At 39.7% G+C, this 20,777-nt stretch overlaps 1 protein-coding gene across 2 annotated transcripts; it reads left to right on the top strand.

Moving 5' to 3' along the window:
• Nucleotides 1-495: 495 nt before the first annotated feature.
• On the top strand, nucleotides 496-19,268 carry rcbtb2 (regulator of chromosome condensation (RCC1) and BTB (POZ) domain containing protein 2). 2 transcript variants are annotated; one of them, XM_036150024.1, is made up of 12 exons: nucleotides 496-650; nucleotides 2,028-2,167; nucleotides 3,275-3,425; nucleotides 4,862-5,028; nucleotides 5,119-5,277; nucleotides 5,728-5,835; nucleotides 5,918-6,060; nucleotides 7,726-7,916; nucleotides 8,753-8,879; nucleotides 16,232-16,371; nucleotides 18,834-18,964; nucleotides 19,062-19,268. In XM_036150024.1, the coding sequence occupies exons 2-12, from the start codon at nucleotides 2,042-2,044 to the stop codon at nucleotides 19,200-19,202; spliced, it is 1,584 nt and encodes a 527-aa protein (XP_036005917.1). In that variant the 5' UTR covers nucleotides 496-650; nucleotides 2,028-2,041; the 3' UTR covers nucleotides 19,203-19,268. The 2 variants fall into 2 exon arrangements, with proteins under 2 accessions (XP_036005917.1, XP_036005918.1); XM_036150025.1 differs by having other exon boundaries at nucleotides 611-688.
• The last annotated feature ends 1,509 nt before the right edge of the window (nucleotides 19,269-20,777 follow it).

Raw genomic sequence — 20,777 nt, 5'->3', positions numbered from 1 at the left:
CAGAAGAAATAAGGATTTAACATGTATATGACCAAGTATTTCACTGTCTGATTAGCAGTTTGACCTTTTTTGGCCAAATACCAGAAGTAGGAGGCATGCTTCCGGAAACATGGAAACAATGGTCAAATGTAGCTAAATTTATACTAATACACCCCGTTCGTTGATCGCTTTTTAAGTGTGTACAGATTTGAAAACTGGTGTCATCAATTCAGTATCCCTCCTCAGAAAATTGCTACGCCATGTGACTTCTAGGCTATTAGCCTATATCCGTCCTTTGTTTTCTCCTTGAAGACTTAGATTAGCTAACAATTATTCATATTTTAACATTTGCCACTACTGTAAAATACAGAATAGGAAAATCAGTGTTTAGATTGACAAGATGACATTTTAAGTGTAAATTTATGTATTTCCAATAGCTTCCTCGGTCTCGAAGTCCCCCATCTCCGAGCTTCCGTGAACACACCACCAGTTTCCAGGAAGGAAACTGTTGGATTGTTTTGCTTTTTCTTCTGGGCGGCGATGCAGCGACCAAAGCTAGCTATGACAGCCAACATTTACTGCCGACATGATTCCCTCAGCAATGTTTTAAGTTTTTCTGGTAACAAGAAAAGTGTTTCTGGGGGCAAACCGTAGCTGCAACAACTGTCACGGTAACCGTCAACAGTTTAAACCCTCCCAGCAGCCGTAGGTCTGTTTATGCTAAGCTCTGTGCTGTTTTGCTGCACACTTCATCGTTGCTAGCTTGTTGGTTGCGGATTCTGTGTTTCTATGTTGTTGTTTTTTCCCCCTTAGCATTTAATATGATGGGACACCTTGGGCTTAATATGCCTAGGGAGATGACCGAGTTCATGCTAAATGCAGCTTGAAATTATGAGCGATGAGGCCACAGCCGAACGGTTTCTGTATGCATAACATATTTTTTTTTCTATATAAGGATGTTTTAAAGCTGGACATTGCTCGATCAGTCCCATTCAATCGTGTGCCGCTTTCCGCTTTATTCTTCACCGACATGAATGCATTATTACATGGTAGCAATACATTATTACTATAGAAACTTGCAGACAAACTGCTGCAAAAGTTGGAAAGGCAAATAAGCAGAGATGCTACTCGCTGATAAAAAAAAAACCTCAACACATGAAATTGTTGCTATTAACCCGTTGTTATTTGTAGAATTTATTTTCGTACACTTTATTGTAAAGGTGTAGCTTTTTTAAAATTTACTGAACGGTTTGGGACATTTTTAAATATTAAAGGTTCCCATGCTGCCTGGAAATGTACAGAATTTGATAGAAGCATTTTCCAGGTCTGGGAACTATGAAAAAATAACTATGGAAAAAAAAAGGTTGTTTCCATCCATCCATTCAGGCATTCTTCAATCCATCCAAATCATTCGTCAAAATCTGAATAAGAAACACTTTATTGCCATTCACCCTAAAAAAAGAAAACAGTGTACAGGACTGGATTTCTGTTTATCCATCCAACCACTACAACGTGCAGGAACCAAGAGTATAAAAACAAATCTTAATTGGTTGACCTAATATTCATTTAGACAATGATCAAAATATGTTTACATCCCACCGTCTTAGTGCAGGTGCAAGTAATAGCAAATTTAATTCATTATCTGTGTGATACACAGTAGTTAGTTGTAGTTGGAAGGCTCCACATGTAGTCTGTTGACATTTAGATGCTAAAGAAAATCTGTTAAACCGGCAGATCAATCATTGTGCTCCCTATGTTTTTACCTCCAAATATACTATTCCAAGTACCCACAAAATCTTTGGTATTTTGATCCACAGAAATGTTACTCACGAGTTGGACATTTTAAGTGGTTAGTCTCGGCTATGCTGTGGAAGTACCCTAGGTTTTATGTTATGTATGCTTCCTACAAATGATAGACAGAAAAAAATATTCTGCATTTGTTTATGCTCTAAAAGACCTGTCTGATTCCCGAATATGGCAGATTATGGTAAACTATTTGGATGATAATCCTCTAAATGTTCTGTTTTCTCCGTGTTTTCTCATCACAGCCGAGCTGAGTAGCATGCTGGACGTGGGGAAGTGGCCAGTGTTTGCACTGCTTCCTCCTGAGGAACTACGGCTTATTCGGCAGGCTTGTGTCTTCGGCAGTGCTGCAAACGAAGCTCTCTATGTCACTGTTAATGATGAGGTAACGCTTGGGCTTTTAGCCACGGTACCTTAATCCTGCTGTTTGGACTGAGGGGTGCTGGCTCGACTTGATAGAAATAATCTACTTTCAGGATATTGATTTGATCGTTCCCTTTTTCTCTGCAAGTGAAGGCAGAAACAAGGCTTTAGGCTCTGGGCTTCCCGGTTGAATCAAGGGGCAGTGCTCGGCAGAGAGATAAGCAGATAGAATGAGACTATCTTTAGCCATATCAGCCTAATACCTGAGCATGCTCTATATTTAACCAGGGGAAATGTGCTGCACATTTCTCATCTGTGCATCCATGTGTGTTCATTCCTACCTATGGATTAAATAGGTAGTGGTTTTAAGCAAAGCAGCTTGGCCACAAAAGTTGTATTTTGATCAATTGAAAACAGCATATAATTAATCTGCTAGTGATACATTTTTTTTATTTTTTAGTTGCATTTTTAAATTACTGACTATTATTCAATTCAGTTTATGTATATCATTTCATTATAGATTTAGTCTCAAGGCACTGTATAAGACAAACAGATCCAGAGTGTATATTAAAATATAAGGTCTATTCAGTTCAGTCATATGGGGAGATTTAAAGTCCATTACATAGATTCCAATTGGATCCAAGTTACAAAAGAGTGCAGTCAAGTTCTGTTTACCATCTCAGTCAGTAATAAGTTTTCTAAGGACCCCAGACGACTGCAGCAATCCCTCCTCTTTAATAACAACAATAAGGTGAATATTTTCAGATAAAATTTCACAACATAAAATAATGAAAGCTTCAGCACCTGTCCAATAAAATATACCAGCAACAACAGTATGAGAACATCTGTAAACCCTGATTTGCATATGTTTATAATTTCTTTGCATTAGTACCAATAATAATGATGATAATAATGATAATAATAATAGTAATAATTAATTCACGTAATTAAATAGTTAGTTTTATTCTTTAATATAACTTTCACAAACTTAAAAGATAAATTTAGCACATCTCTATCTCGGCAAATATTACAGTAATATACGGCAAACGTTCATAAACCCTGATCTGTGTGTATATGCATCATTTGTTGGCGTGAGCAGCGTTTGAGCTGTGATGTTTGGTGTTTGCAGGTCTTTGCCTTGGGCACCAACTGTAGCGGCTGCTTAGGCCTCGGAGACCTTCAAAGCACCATTGAGCCGCGCAGGATTGATGTCTTGTGCGGAAAGAAGATTGTGTCCCTGAGCTATGGTACAGGACCACATGTGGTCATCGCCACTGCAGGTAATCGGTTCACAATACAATAGTTCCGAAAAATCTTTATTTGACCTCAAGGTGAAGTTGTTACAGGAGGCAGAGAAATAGAAACACGACCAAATAGAGCAACACAGGTTTTTTTATTACAGTGCCTCGCAAACGTATTCATGCCCCATGAGCTTTTTCACGTTTTGTCTCATTGCAACCACAAACTTCATTGTATTATATCAGGGTTTTGTGTGATGGATGAACTCACTGGTTGCTTATTTGTGAGGTGCAATTACACCTTCGACTCTTGCGGGGTATGCCTCTATGAGCTTAGCACATCCAGAGACTCATTCTTCTTTGCAAAAAAACAGCTCAACCTCAGTGAGATTGGAAAGGTTGTATTTGGGTTTTTTTCTGTACTTTGACTGGACCGTTCTTACTCACGAGTTTGCCTTCATCTAACCGTTCTAATGTACCTTTGGCTTGATGTTTAGGGCTGTTGTTCCAGTGAACCTGTCTCTCCTGCCCTAACTGTTTTACAGCCTCTGCCGGGTTTTTCTTCCAGGTTTACTCTGTGTTTACTCTGTGTTCATGGAGCTTAGAAATGTTCCCACAAAGCTCCATCTCTGACATGGTTTCTGGTGAAAAGCAAAAAGGCCGTCTAATGGCTTTCTTTCAGCGGTGACATTCTTGCAAGGCTCCCATAAGGGCCAGCTTTGTGGGGGATAACTACTATTAGGTGTCCTATCCACAAATTCTCCCACCTGTGCTGTGGACAGCTCTGCTAGTGTTACAGTGTCTTGGCTGGTTGAGCTGGATTCTATTTATGGGCATCAGAGAAAAGGGGTTTAATACAAATGTCACATATTTCACTTTTTTTAATCTGTAAAAAAAAATTTTTATTCCACGTCAGAGTAATGCAATACTTGTGTTTGTCTATCACATAAAGGAGCAATAAAATACATTAAAGTATTTTTTTGTAATGTGAAAAAATCTGATGAGGTTCATTGGGTATGAATAGTTTTGCATTGTTTTTACTACCATTTCCCTCTAAATGTTTGACAGATATATGCTTTGATTTTACAAGCCATGAAGGTCTTCCATTTCCTTTTTTGTCTTCCACTTAAAATTGCATTAATTCTGATTACAAGACAAGATTATTTTTTTTGCATGACCTGTTGTTCTGTTTCCTCTTTGTTGGCTTTTTTTTTTGTGCGTATGTGTTTTTATTTGTTTTTCTCTCTTAAGAAATTTTTAAAAGTCAGTTTCCGTTTCCCCGAAAACAGCAATGCTCCTTTCATCTAATGAGCATCAAGCTCTGCTAATCTGATGTTATCAGTTTGCATGTGGTAACTGCTGAGCACAGTGCTGGACCTCAACTGGGAATAACTTGAATTAGACTACTTCTTATCTTGTGCTTAGAAAATATTAACCACTGTGACAACACGAATAAAAGTTTTCCTGCTGCTGTATAGACGGGGAAGTGTTTGCCTGGGGCCACAATGGCTACAGCCAGCTGGGAAATGGGACCACCAACCATGGTCTGACCCCCGCCCTGGTCTCCACCAACCTCATCAGCAAGCGGGTGACGGAAGTGGCCTGTGGCTCCCACCACACCATAGCGCTCACCAGTGATGGAGAGGTGAGTCTTCCCCTCTTGTGTTGTCACTTTTTTTTTTCCGCCCGTGTTTAGTCTGTTTCTTTGGACTGTGAACTTTTTATCTGTGACCAGGTGTATGCGTGGGGCTACAACAACTCTGGCCAAGTGGGTTCTGGGTCGACTGCCAATCAGCCAACACCACGTCGGGTTAGCAGCTGTCTGCAGAACAAAGTAGTGTACAACATAGCCTGTGGCCAGCTCTGCTCGATGGCTGTCCTGGACAATGGAGAGGTGCCATAACACGTTGCTCTGATATGTGAATAACACCCAGCATGCCCCATAAAGGGCCTTGCAGAAGTATTTATACCTCTTGAACCACTAACTTCAACTTGTTTTGTGTGAGTTTTATGTAATAGACCAACATAGGTGTCAAGTGGTAGTGTGCATTCGTTGTGAGCCTACATTATTTAGAACAATATTTATTTGTTTTAAGGGTACGTTGCTCCAAATGTAGAGACTGACATTTTTCGTCGTTCTAACAGGGATAATTTGTGGGATAAGATGTGACTAACTGTGAAGAGGTTCAAGAAGTACAAATCCTTTTTTCCAAGGCACTGTGACCATGCGTTTTACATCGTTTTACAATGTGGTCTTAAGATTTTTTCGTAAACATAAAGTACCAAACACCTCATACTGTTTTGCTGTTCACGTCCGAAGCAGCCTCACTATTGTCTTTTGTAGATTTATGGTTGGGGCTACAACTGCAATGGGCAGCTTGGTTTGGGAAACAACGGCAATCAGCAGACGCCGTGCAGGATCGCTGCGCTGCAAGGTGTCAATATCGTGCAGGTAAGAATCCGGAGTAGCATAAACTTTTTCTAAACCCGTGCTTGGTATTTGTCATTAATGCAAATCCCTTTTCCAAATTCAGGTAGCGTGTGGATATGCGCACACGTTGGCACTTACGGATGAAGGATTTGTTTATGCTTGGGGAGCAAACTCCTATGGACAGCTAGGAACAGGCAATAAAAGCAACCAAGCTCTCCCCATCCTAATAAATACAGACAAGGAAAGGTTAGTAAATTGTTTGCATTGTGCTGTTAAGTAATCACAGCAGGTTTAATAACCCCCAAACAAATTGTTTTAGCTGTAAAATGATTCTTTCAGTGCCTCAAAAGTGTCTTATTGGTTTTGTATGTACTGTTGTAGACAAACACCATATAGATTGTAATTGTGACAATACATGCTTTTCAAAATCAAATATGAAATGTGTGGCATAGATTTGTATTCAGCCACCTTTAGCAATAAAAGTCAGTGCAACAATTTTCTTTCTGAAGTCACCAGTGTGCCATTTGATCTCAGTATATATATATAAACCCAGCTGTTCTGTGAGCATTAGTTAACAACCAGCATCACGAAGGCCAGAGAAAACCCCAGGCAGGTCACGGAAATAATACATTAGGGAGAAATTTAAAGCAGGGTTAGGTTATGGAATAATATCCCAACCCATTGTCTGTAAACAGAAAGAGTATGGCACAAATGGAAACCCACCAAGACATGAGCGGCAACACAAACTGATCGACCAGGCAAAGAAATGATGATTCAACGAATCAACCCAGATGCCCATGGTAACTCTGGAGAAGCTGCAGACGTCCGCTGGTCAGGGGGGAGAATCTGCCGACAGGACAATTACAAGCTGTGCATTCCAAAAGTCTGTCCTCTGGGAGAGAAGGAGTAGAAACCTTCTGGTCTGCATGAAAAATTGTTGTGTGTGGAGTAAAACTAACACAGAACATCGACCTGAAGACACCGTACTAACAATGAAACGCGGTGGCAACAGCGTCATGTTCTAAGCATGCTGTTTCTCAGGTGGGACAGGCAAGGTGATTAAGATTGTGCGACGATGAATGAAATTAGAAGCATCGATTCAGTGTGTATGCTATATGCTGCAAAACACCTAAAACCATTGCATAGGTTTACCCTCCAGCAGGGCAGCAACCCCAAACATATAGCCTGAGCTGCAGTGGCACAGTTTAGTCAATGTGGAGGTCTAAATCAATAAATCGAGAGTTTTGCAAAGAAGAATTGGCAAAAAATCCCATCTCTAGTTGTGCAAAGGTAGTAGAGCCATACCGTCAAGACTTGCGGATATAATTGCAGCAAAGGGTGGGTGTGACCACAAAGGCATTGCAAACTTTTCAATATTATCCATTTTTTTAAGATAAGATAAGATAAGCTTTATTGATTTCACATTGGAGAAATTCACATGTCACATCGGCTCAGTAATCAGTAGTCATAGGAAAGAGGAGTCAAGTAGGACGAGGTGCATCAAATATATACACAGTATGTCCTCGTTATGCCATGGCTCAAAGGAGTAGGTAAGAAAAAGCAAAAAGAAAGAAAAAAATACAAAAAGAAATAAGGCAGAGGATGTCTTCTGTACATTCACTGTGGCTTATACGTGTGTGTATTGACATATATTCGGGTGTGGTAGCAGCAGAAGTCACTTCTTTTAGGGTTTTAAAATGAAATATTTCCATTTTACAATTAAACTTTGCTTTGCGTTGGTCTATCACATAAAATCCCAACAAAAATACATTCAAGTTAGTAACTACAATGTGAAACAATAAAAATAAGCTGAAGGTGTGTGACTACTTTTGCTGTGAGTACTGTGAGTTTTGACCTGCTCTCCTGGTGTTAGAAGCTCCAGTCAGGTTGGACTCCTGATTTTCTGTCCAGGATGGTGGAGGTGGCTGCGTGTCACACCAGCCACACGTCAGCTGCCAAGACGCAGAGCGGGCAGGTTCTGATGTGGGGTCAGTGTCGAGGTCAGGCCGTGTCCAGCCCTCACCTCACCCACTTCAGCAGCACGGATGACGTGTTTGCCTGCTTCGCTACGCCAGCCGTCACATGGCACCTCCTCTCAGTGGGTAAGACTACGGCGGAAACAGAAAGATTGTTGAAAGAAAAACAGGCTCCAAGATGTCCACGGTTCTGAATTATTTAGGGATTTAGCTGAATACTTAAAATTGTTCTCATTGCAGTATTTCCCCTTTTGACTTGTTAGAAGAAGGGTCCCCTGGGGACCAGTACTCCTCAATAATTAAGGGATTTTTTTGTTGAATACTTAGAATTGTTGCAATAGTCGTGTTTAACCTTTTGACCTGTTAGAGATACTCTTTCAGGAGGCACATGTTTTTGTGTCATAAGTGCAAATTCCTGGAAGTGGTGTAAGAAATAAACAGGAAATCCTGTTTCCTCTCTGTGTCAAGCAGGTGTTTACATGAACTCAGCTTTCTGGGGTGTGAATTTCAGTTTGTGTTCTGTTGTGGACGATAATGAAGCTAAGAAACTATTGTTTTTACCAAAATCACCCACCTCAGCTTATTGGTAACATCATCTGATGGAGTTTTGCTTTTTATTTATCTCACTCACAGTGAGGAAGATGGAAGGGGAAGTGAAACTAAATGTACAAAGTCTACTGGTATAGAACTGCAAGTATGTCTGGTGTTTTGGAATCACCAAGTTAGGTGGGCTTGACCTGAAGGGAAAAAAAGGTGAATGCATGGAAGAGCGTCTCATGCCCACACTTATGTATGGTGGAGGATTTGTGATCCTGTGGGGCTGTTTTTCTTCCAAAAGCCCTGTGAACCTAATTTTAGTGCATGGCTTCATGTTCCTATACAAAAAAAAAAAGTATCTATGTATCGCTGTAAAAACACACATAAAAACATTAGAAGTGACTTTTTGTTTTGTTTTTTGCCAGATGGAGATGACTACCTGACAGTCGCCCAGTCTTTGAAGAAGGAGTTTGACAGTCCAGAGATTTCTGACCTCAAGTTCTTAGTTGATGGGAAGTGCATCTATGTCCACAAAGCTCTTCTGAAGATCAGGTAGGAAAAACCAAACTTTTGTTTGGTTAATGGCTGATTCCCTTCATGCTTTTTGCATATTAAACTTATTCATCAGGTTTTCTTTGAATTAGTCTAGGGCCTGTTATTCGCCGAAAAGTGTAAGGACTAGAGTTCTTATATTTCAAAGATCAAAGATCTATTATTTGTGATTTTATTTGGATGGTATTTTATCCTTGTTTGCTTCCACACAATTACAAACGCTTTTGCTTCATGAAAAATGTGCTAAAACCGAAACTGTTTTTCAGGTCGTCATCTTCAATGCTATGGTACTGTTACAGCTTTAAAGGAGAAGTCCGGTCAAAATCAGAATTCAAACTGGTGAAAGTACTTTAAATATAAAATGATTACATACTATTCAATAATGATAAGCTTTTTTAATTAGATAGATAGATAGATAGATCCATCTTGGTGAAGAACAGTACTGCCACCTCCAGTTTGTGATGTCAGGTTGCGGGATCGGCTGTCGAGCAAGTCCCAATGCCCTATCTGTCCCCTTGTAAATAACTACCCGTTTCATGCCAAAATATTTTTTTTACCTCTTAAACAAAGATAGACATGGTATTAAGCATTTACATTTAAAGTAATACTAATCTTACATTTTAGAGACATAAAAAGACAACAAATAAGCATTAAAGTACGGGTTTATGGGTTGGGTTCTGCAATGTTATCAGGGAGTAAAAACTCAACTTTAGAACCAATCTCTGCTCAAAATGGTGATCTGCACCGCCTAATCTACTTTCAGCAGTTATCAGTTATAGCAATTAGCAACCGTAAACTGCAGAAAATACGGGCAGATCGGCTCTTTCTGAGTTTTCTCTCTGCTCCTGTCAGGATGAGGTCCAGCGCGTTATGAGGCGGAGGGATATTTCAGCGTCACTTAGTTTAGAGTCAAAACAAGCGACTTCACTTTCAGAAACAAGCCCAACAAACTTGCAACGAGCAACTCATTAAATTTACAAGCGACTTCAGAAAAAATAAGACCAAAGTCGCATAAAATACGTGGGCTTCGCAACAGTACGCATTCTTTCCAAGTGTGTCATATCACTCCACCGCTCTGGTCGGGTAACCAAATGTCCCCGCAAATTCTACATTATAAAAAAGAAAAACCTTCCGAAAAGTCTCGCTCTCATGTCATCTTGAAAACATTCTTCTTCGAAATGTTGGCTACAGACGACGTGTTTTCTCTCTGGCCAGGAGTTCGATGGCAAATCCTCCCTCTTCAAGTTGGCAATCCAACAAAAGAACCCGTATTGGATCATGAATTGGAAAGGTGAAAAAAATAATGTTTTTTTTTTCATTTTAACCCGATGTATTGGAACATCAACTGCCATGCACTTGAGCATTGTGCTTCAACAATAGGTCTTGCGAATTTCAATGGTGACGTCCTCTCGAAATCCAAAATAATTGTTGTTGATCGCAGCTGTGTCCAACAGTTCCTATTGAATTAGCTTGTAGAGCGCAGTGCCTTACCGCAACATTACGTCACAGGATGTGATGTCAGGTGGCCATTATTGCCCATATTTGGGCAACAATGGCCGCCCCCATACACTGTGATCGAGACGACAATTTATGCCTTTATTTTCTTATTGGTTAACGCTAAATTCATTAAATCACCATGAACGTATTAGTTTTAGGTATAGCTAATGATCCACTGAGTTTTCTTTGTTGACCGGACTTCTCCTTTAAGAACTTGTTTTTCCTTTTTTGTCGTCCTTCCAGACATTCGTTTTGGTCACATGAAAGTTCAGATGTTTTTTTTTTCTTGCTTCCAAATTATGAAACATATTGCCTCAACACAGGGGGGTTGAAATTTGAAGAAGATAATTGCTCATGGATATTACTGAGTTGAATGCTTTTACATCCATTATAACAAACAAAACAAACAAAAAAAAAAGCGGAGCACACCTTCTTTAAAAGCAAACTGAACGTGAACTCCTATATTTAAATGGTATAAGCTGGACAGTGTTCCCTGTCATTAACAGGGAAGCGGAGAGCGGCCTATTGTTTCCCGTGTTTCTTTTTATAACCACACTTGAACACACAGTGTGTGCATTCCAGTCTCTTGCTCTTTTGCACTGTCAGGAGGAAGGAGCCGGACTGTCTGCACAGTCAACAAAGTACATTTGCTCACACAAATAGTGCCTGTGGCAAAAAAAACTCTACTCTGACTATATCGCATGGAAATAACTTGTTAAAGACAGTTTGGATAGGAAAGAGTCTGTTGATTTTTGTGTCTAAAGTAGCACAACAAAGATTGAAAAAGGTTGTGAGCTAAAATATTTGAGATATTTTACTCTCTGAAAGTATAAAGATGATAAAAGTCCAAAGGCAAACATGACACGTGTTCTTAATCACGTGTGCTTAATATTGTATAATTTTTCCAAAGATATTCTTGCTATAAATCTCTGTGAAGACAGCTGTACAGTGAAAAGCACTAAGCCAGTTTTAAAGAAGTAAAAAAACATCCTAAAAGTTAAAAAAACAAACAGTAGATGTACAATTGATGGCCTAATAATGTGCATATTTGCTATAAGAGTGCATTTGATGGAAAGTGCAATACTGCATTGGCCTGCTACACAGAGGCGAGTTGTTGCTGTGAATTGTAGAAACGATTCTCCTGAAGCTTTCTTTATGACGGTGGAGACGTTGGATCGAGCTCGGCCGTCCCTGTGGTGCGTCATGGAGCAGATGTGACGGATTGTTTGTTTGGTAATCTCACGTTCCTTCCTTGCACAGACGTCTCCGGGCTGCCTCCCATGATTCTTTCAGGTTTATGTGGGTTATTATTGACACTGAGGCTGCTCCCACAGCGGACCACCCCTCAGAACCCTCTCTAGCTCAGACGTGAAGAAGATTTGCAACACCTTACAGCAAACATGAAAGCATCTGCACATCTTCAGAAAATAGGCTGCTCGTCCTCTGCTAATACACAGCTTGAGTTTTGGTCCTCCAGTCGAGTGTTAGCTTAAAGCACGTGTAGTCCCGTACAAGAGTAATATTATTTTATATTAACCTTGCTATTGTTTCATCACATCAATAAGCTATAGAAGCAATAAAAGGACATTGATGCGAAGGCTGCACAGTATATTGCAAATATTTCATCATCACAATACAACAGAGAACAGAAATAACCTTTATTGTCCCAGAGTGGGGAAATTCCGGTGTATCTGCAGCAAAGTGAGAGGCAAATGGAAGCATGCAGATACATGCAAAGGTAAAAAAAATATAATCAAATAACAATAAGAGACGGTTCAGTAAGGACAAATTTAAAACATGAGAAAAATAATGCTGTACAGTATTAAAAATAGCATACTCTGATTAAAAGAAATATACAAGCAGGGTGATTTAGGAAATCTACACAATGCACATGTATATTTGTGCATGAAAACAACAATAGCCTGTTTACAAGAAATGACAGGAGGGATGTAAACACATATTGTGTGTAAGTTTGTTGGGAGCTTGATGGTTATAAAGCCCACTGGGAGGAAGGATCTAGGATAACACTTTATTGTGCATCTAGGATGCACTAGTCTGTCACTTAGGGAGCTCTCCAGTTCTGCAACAGCTTCATGGATGGGGTGGGAGAGATTGACCGGCAGTGATGTTATTATTTTTGAAGCTCTTCTGTTTGAGGGGGCATCCTTGGACAGAGCTGGCCTTCCTAGTGAGCTTATCTAACCGCTTCCTCTCAGCTCTAAATAAGATGCTTCTACAACATACAACACCATGCATGACGTTGTTCTGCTGCAGCTGGTCCTCCATCTTCCTTTTTGTAGATGTTTTCTTTCATCCCTGATTTTCATTTTCAGTTCCTTCTGTGCAGCTCTCAGCTCCTTCTTCCTTATTTAAATGCTCTCTTCTTCTCCTTGAGAAGAGCCTTGATTTCAGCGTTGATCCAGGAACTGTTACTGAAATGTCGTACCTTCATGAGTGGCACTGTGGGGTCCGCACAGAAGCTAATGTAATCCACAACGCTGCTAATATCCTCTCCCTGAGGAGTACAGAGCTGTTCCCACACAGTGGAGCTAAAACAGCCCCTAAGAGCTTCTTCAGGCTCCTCAGACCATCTCTTCACTGTGTGTGTCTCGCTCGTCATCTCTGTACAAGTGGTTTATAAACGGGCTGGAGATGAACCAGGTCGCGATCTGAGGCCCCCAGGGGAGATGGTGATGAACTGTGTGCTGCCTTGGTGTTGGCATACACTGAGTGCAGCATGTTATTGTGTGTGGTGTGGCAGGCAACATACTGGGTGAAGGTGGGAAAGTGGAGGACAGGGAGACATGATTAACATACCAGAGACCAGAAAAACAGCCTGTTAACATATTTGGCTGTTGCTGCATTAGCCGAGGGGGGACTTACACCCTAATAACATAATGTGTAAACTCCCGCTGTAACTAATCCAACCTCATGCTAACAGCTAGCAGCTCAATGTTCTTACTGTAGAGTATCTCTTTAATATCATTAAATGCCCACAGTTACACCATCTATTATTCACACACAGCCAGACCCCTGCTTTCTCCTTTCCGCTACTGGTTGGTTCTGTCGCCGCTGCGTAAATGGAAGCTGTTCACGTTTATGTGTCTGTCAGGAGTTAGCGCTGTTAGCCACGTCCACATCTCTTCCTTCTCATGGGGAATATCTAGTCGCTTGGTGGAGGGGGCAAAGCGGAGCTAGCAAGAAATAAAAACTCATCTCTGGTGTAAACAAGGGTGGTGTGGCAGTTGACGCGGTCTGCGAACAGAAGTATCATTAAAAAAGACAAAACACTAGTGTCCAAAAAAAAAAAAACGGTTCCCGTCTACGAGTAAGGTCAAAAAAAACATGAACACACAATAAGTCCAAAGAGCTACAGTGGATAAGATTTGTGGTCCCTGAATGCATTTTATGGAAATTAGGAAGACAGTACAGGGTCCTGCTCCGTAAACACAGCCGATGTGTTTGAATGAATTCATCCTTCTGCCTCTAAACCTCATTAATGATTTAAAAAAAGAAGGATGAACTAGAAGACAGAAGGCCTCTGAGGGCCTGTTGATGAATAGTTCTGAATATGAATGGTTGTGAGTCAGAGTGTGCGAAGATGATAGGTTGCTGATGTTGTGACGAGAGTTTTATTGATCTTTTATGAATTAACGTGTTGTTTTTTTTCCCTTCTATGACGGACATGTTAAGGTTTTGTTTGTTGTCGTGGTTGTAGCGGTATTTCCCTCTCCAGAAATAATTTTTCCCAAGGGAGACAATAAAGAAATCTTGTATCTAAAAAAAAAAAAATAGGTTTTCAAAAAGAAAAATTCAGGACGGAGTGGAAGCTTTTCGAACAAGCTGCCTGCTCATGCGGCGCTGAAATGATTAGCAACTGCAAAATCACTGCGTACAGTGCAGTAAACGTTGGCTGATATATTCCAAGTTGTTTGAACTTGCATTTTTCTTGTAATATTTAGCCACTTGGACAGAGGGTCACACTGCAAAAACAAAACTAAATATAGGTCAAATTTTCTTGAAATTAGTTTATTTGTCCTTGAAATGAGCATTCAAATAAGATGATCTGCCAATGGTATGAGTATTTTGACCCCTAAAATAAGATAACCTATTTTAAGCGCAAAAATCTTATTCCATTGGCAAATTATCTTATTTACGTGCTGAAATCAAGGATAAATAAATACATTTCAAGAAAATGTGACTTATTTTTAGTTCCGTTTTTGCAGTGCACGCCAGCAGAGGCTCACACCGGACACAAATGGCATTACCCAAAATGCTAAAGGCCACAGAGCAAAGGAAGGACAGGGAGAAAGCGAGAAGGGAGGAAAATAGCAACGGATATTGTCATTGGAATATTTACCAAACGATATCGCCTTGTTGCATTAGTAACAAAATTGTTGTAATTTATTGACCTTTTTTTTCTAGCTAGTACGACCTTGAAAGGTACATAGAGATATCTGATGATTGACTACAGCAAACAGCCCTACTTTTGCCGTGACAACATCAGAAGATAATTTCTATAGCAGTGCAATCTCCAGGAGTTTTTGCAACTGCCTTTCACATACTTTTTTCTTCATTTTATCACTAAATACACATGCAGACACAAACACGTCAGTCTAGTCCAGCGTTTCGGAGAGATTTGCGTGTACTTTGACATAAGATTGCGGTTGTCGTCATATCAGTCGCAAATACAGCTGATGCAAAAAGGGATAAAAGACAGAAAAAACTGTTTTCATGTGTTATTTCTAATGAAGAGTGGACTCCGGGCCATGACCCTATTTGTTATTTAAAAATGACAAATCACACTACAATAAAGTTATTGCTGCGAATTGTAAAAGACAGTGTTATGGTGCTGCTCTAACTGATTCATTCGGAGATATAACGGCGCTAAATGGTGTTAGAAATGTATCAGATTGTAAAATTAATAAAAAAGGCCTAAAAATATATGACACTAGCTTGTAGTGTTATCACAGTAAAAACAAGACGGTTGTACTAGGATCTGTGCTGTCTGTGGGCCTGCTTGCTACTTCCTCGTCGTTCGTCTCGGTCCAAATCCGAAGGCTTATTCTGTGAGTTTTCTTTTCCACCAAAATTACTGAAAGGTTCTAGTAGATGTGTTTTTTTTTTTTGTTTATGTTTTTCTTTGCACAGTCTGTGTAACACAAACAGCTCTTTTTTTTGAGATAGTGATGCTAATTGCTCCGGGTCTAATTTACGTAACTGGAAGCAGAAAGTCAGATTTTCACACATTTAGCACCACAAATAGCTTTGACAATTTGCCTTGTCAGTTTGCGTTTTCACATTCCACCTCCCGTCTAATCATGTTAGCTGCATTTGGCCAAATCTAAGCAGACAACTTATCTAGGAACGATTCAGAAATAATCAAGGCACGTCTGCTTTTTGTAAAACTGTCCCAGAATCCCTGGACTTATATGGTGTCTTCCCCTTGCATGCTTTCATATGTTTTTTTTTTTTTTTTTAGCTTTCTTTCCTTATCATTTTGCATTTTTAAATGCTTGTAATTTTTTCTGCCCTGATATTACTCCTCTCGTACTGCTGACTCTTTTTTTAAAGGATTTTTTTTTTATATGACTTTGATGTCCTTTAGGCTTCGGAATGTCCCGCACCCTGCTGTGATCCCTTTGTGTTTGGTCTTGTGAAGTCTTGGAATTGGTTTGATCTTGAGGCAAACTGGAGTCTTGTGAATAATCGGACTGAGCATTGACTCGTGAACAGCTGTGATGTTTATGCAATTTTTAACAGATAAGCAAACAAAGGCTCAGTTACTGGTCTGCTATCTTTAGTCATGTCGTAATAATAATAGTCTGCCCCCCCACCCCCCTCTCTCTCTCTAGGTGTGAGCATTTCCGTGCTTTGTTGAATGAAACAGACGAAGATGTTATAGAAATTCACCAGTTCTCGTATCTAGTGTACAGAGCCTTCCTGGAGTATCTCTACACAGACAATATTAACCTGCCACCAGAGGATGCTATTGGTAAGCATAAACTTTGGAGCGATGTTCTTTACAAGCGGATTGACACTGTGTTTATACTCATTGAGCTTTTTAGATTTTGCCACATTGTACCCACAAACCCTGTGTTTTTTTTTTATTCTGATTGTATGTAGTATACAAGGGGCGTCCAGCCAGTGAATCACAAGCTGCATGTGGCTCCTTAAGCGGCCCACATCAACTTTATGAACTTTGGTCAAAAATTATTTTGAAATTAGCATAAAAACATATTTTTTACATGTTCTCAAGCAATGTCTGCCAGTTTTGTTTTATTTTTTGAAAGTAGAATCCCTCCAATGGTGCAAGGAATACTGTAAAGATTTAGGCCTCAGTGTTTTTTTTTTTTTTTTTTTTTTTTTTTTTTTTTGGGGGGGGGGGGGGGTGGGGTTGTTGCTTTGATGTGTTTCTTTAATCTAAATCCAAAACGGCAAATACAAATATACAGTACGATCTTGCACAACTTGATAAGTAATAACTTTTTTTTAGATTTTGCAACTCTAAGCAAATTCTGTTCTGCATTCATTAGGACAATAATCGCTCTTTGTTTTTAAAGTTTGCTGACCGCTTTGATAGACCAACACAGAATAGAACTATGCGAAACTATGAATTAAATACTTGCTTTTGATTTTTTTACAAATAAAAATGTGAAAAGTGTGGCATACATTTGTGTTTAGCCCCCCGAAATAAATGCTTTTTAGAGTACACTTTACAATTACACCTGCAAGGTTTTTTTTTTTTTGTTTCTCCACTAGCTTTGCCCTTCTAAAGACTGACGTTTTTGCTCATTCTTCTTTTTATTAACAGTTCAAGCTCTTTCAGATTGTAAAGACAGCATCTATAAACGGCAAATGTTCAAGTGTTGCCCCATATTCACATTAAGATTTAGATTTAGGACCATTCTAACTCGTGAATTTCTATCAAACTAAACCATTCCACTGTAATGTTTAGGCTGCATCTTTAGGGTGGTTGTCCTTCTGGAGGTTGAACCTACACTCCAATCTCAAGTCCTTAGCAGCCTCAAGTAGGTTTTTCCTTCAGGATTTCCTCATACATCCATCTTCCCATTTTCTCTGACCAGCTTTACTGCTGCTGCTGAACAAAGGTGTCTCACAGCATTGTGCTGCTGTCACCATGTATGCATATGTGAGGGAATATACAGACATATTCAACCAATCATTCTATTAAATTAACTAAATTAGCTAAGTGAAACATATTATATACATTCATTATATTATATAGTATAGTATATTTAAAACCTGCTTAAAGGTTATTATTTTGAAAAGATGCTTTCAGTCTGACAAATGAGCTTCATTGGAGTCTCAAAGTTTATTATATGGAATATTAGCTTTCCGTTACAAGTAGTGTTTTGCAGGTAAGCCTTACCTCTGAGTTCTCCACAGAACAGCTGTATTTATACAGAGATTAAAGAACACACACTTGGAGGCGGCAAGTGGATTAGTGATGGAGCAGGTGCTCCATACATGGAGGCTGTTCTGTCCCTATGCAGCTGTCTGGGGTTTGATTTCGCTCTTTGAAACCTTTGCTTTTTGCCCCTCTTCACTTTCTGCCCATTTTCTGTGTGGTTTCTATAAATTGAGGCGACCAGTGTCGCAAAATGTGGTTTAACGGAACTATGCTTGATTCAGCACGAACTCGAACTATGAGTGAGGAGAACAGTTTAGTTTGAATTGCAAGCCCCGCCCCAAGGGTGTTTTTCCAATGAGAAACCTTCGACATGCACAAGACTAAACACAGCCTCAAGCTCATCCTCTGGAGGAAACAAGGCTTCATCGAGGGACTTTTATTAGTTTTCTTTGACATAAAAGACTACATCTCGGGTAAATGATATTTTCCTATGTGAATGGGCAACACTTACATGCAAGCCATGCTGTTCTGTTAACATACGCTGTCGTGCACGCACTGGGGGAGCTGCTGTTTTGCAATGGCTCCGCATCTCGTTGTGCCATTGACAGAGGACTGGACTCGCTCGATCACGCAATCAATTAGTCAGTTCTTATTATCAATTTACGTCTTTTAGCTCTGAATACAATGTGTAAAAAGCATTTTTCTGAACCAGACAAAAATAAATTCAAGTATAGTGCCTTTAAAAAAAATGTTAAGCAGAGGGATATTTACGAAAAAAGGGACTGCTGAAAGGAATTGCAGTGGATTTTATTTAGGGGCATCACAGTAAAAGGTGGGTGAGTAGAAATGCATGCCACACTTTCCAGATTTTGTCTTTAGAAAAAAGTGTAAATCCATTTCCTCACACTTCACAATGAAGCAATACTTTTTGTGTTTGTCTTTCCTATTAAATGTCAATAAAATACAGAGATTTAATATGCGATTGTGCCATAAGGGATATAAGTACTTCTGTTTCTTCGTAAAAAAAAAAAGTTCTAAATATACTCAGATACTGTTTTTTTTTTCTTCCCTCCTGTTTGCAGGGTTACTTGACTTAGCCTCGTTTTATCGAGAGACAAGACTCAAAAGATTGTGTCAGGAAACAATCAAGAGGGGCATCTCTGAAGAGAACGCCATCACTCTGCTTTCTGCCGCCGTCAAGTATGAGGCTCGGGTAAGATCACTGCAGTGCGTTGGCAGGGGGGTCCTGCACAGTAGCCTCTAGTCACTTTAGTCCTCAGCACTCATTACATAGCCCTCTTCGTTTTTAGGACCTGGAGGAGTTCTGCTTCAAGTTTTGTGTCAACCATCTAACGGCTGTCACTCAGACCCAGGCCTTTGGGGACATGGATCATGACCTGCTCAAGAACTTCATTAGCAAGGCAAGCCGCTACGGGGCCTTCAAAAACTAGCGCGGCCCTTGCGGCGGCGGATTCCGGATGATTTGTTTTGATTCTGCAAAAGGAGAGCCAACCAAAGTAAACACCGAGCTGGACAGCTTTGCAAAGACTTGTTACTGTTGGATGTAAACACTGCAGAGGGCCAGTGGTTTCGGGTGGCAGCAGCTATCTGATGCTGCCGTGTTACTACTCTAAACCTTGTCCAAACACGGTGAAGTGGGGCAGAAATATTGGGTTACTCTACTAATCCGGTCTTAAAATGAAGATGTACCACAGAGGTTTGCAGTTTGTTAGACTTATGTTACCAAAAACAAGCTTAATTGCGGCTACTTCCGGTTCGTTTGAAGCAGACATACAGACGGATGCAGCTAGCTTAAAAATGCTGTATGGTTCTTTACATATATCTCAATAAATGACCAGTTTAAGGACTTTCAATAGCAAATTTCCAAATTACGTGGTAAGCTGTGTCTAATTCATGTAGACATAAAGCAATCTGCAACAAATAAATCAATACTTCACATCCTGCTGCAACCTACACGCCAGTCAGCCGATATTTGTTGATCCGAGGTATGTTTGTATATACTGTATATATGCGTTTTCTGTTTTGGATACAGTTTTTACACTAATTTAAACCAAACTTGTGGTAATTAGAAATTAGTTTTATCATATTGGGCGATCCAGTGGAAACCTCCAGACTCTGTTTATGTCATGATCAACCACTCACTGCTCTGTGAAATAAATTCCTAAAAAGTTAATTATCATAAAATTTTGGATTTGTTTCATCTTCCTTGTGTTTTTTTGGGTAACTTGATTCTCCAAATCGGAAGAGTGAGGTCTAAGGAAAGGATCAAACTGTTCCTCTTAAAATACCCTGCGAAATATTGACCATATTTGGCATACTTGGCAAAGATGTGTTCAAAACGAAGTAGTTAGTAGTAGTAGTATTAACAACTACTTCTTCAAAAAAGAAGTAGTTGTTAATATGGATATGTTATGATTGCACTATTTGCTGCTGTTCTCTAAACAATGAGCTTTGGAGTTTGTTTTTTTTAACCTCCCTTACTGTCCACCTGGGTGTGCCTGACATTCACCTTTCTTTGTTAGTTCAGGTCGTTTTAAAGTTTTCAGGTGATATTCTTGTTGTCATTTTCTGATGTAAGAAAAATGGCACACATCGATTTTACTTAAATGGAATAGTCTTTTGGTTTGTTCCATTTTGATGAGGGCAGGAAGAAAAATGAACACAATCTAAACAGAATATAATCTAAACTCATATGATAATCTCATACTGAGCCTGGTTCTGCTGGAGGTTTTTCCTTCCCGTTAATGGGGAGTTTTTCTTTCCACTGTCGCTTCATGCTTGCTCAGTATGAGTGATTGCTGCAAAGCCATCAACAATGCAGACGACTCTCTCTGTTGCAATCAACTGGGTTCCCTTATATAGGACATTTTTTGACCAATCTGTATAATCTGACCCACTCTGTTTAATTTGATTGAATTTGACTTTGGAAAGTGCCTTGAGATGACATGTTTCATGAATTGGCGCTATATAAATACAATTTACTTGACTTGACTTAAACAGTCAAT

Source organism: Fundulus heteroclitus, chromosome 18, assembly GCF_011125445.2.
Source record: "Fundulus heteroclitus isolate FHET01 chromosome 18, MU-UCD_Fhet_4.1, whole genome shotgun sequence".
In the NCBI taxonomy this organism is placed as follows: Eukaryota; Metazoa; Chordata; class Actinopteri; order Cyprinodontiformes; family Fundulidae; genus Fundulus; species Fundulus heteroclitus.
The sequence above is the reverse complement of the archived record's forward strand: the minus strand, read 5'-3'. Positions and strand labels throughout refer to the sequence as shown.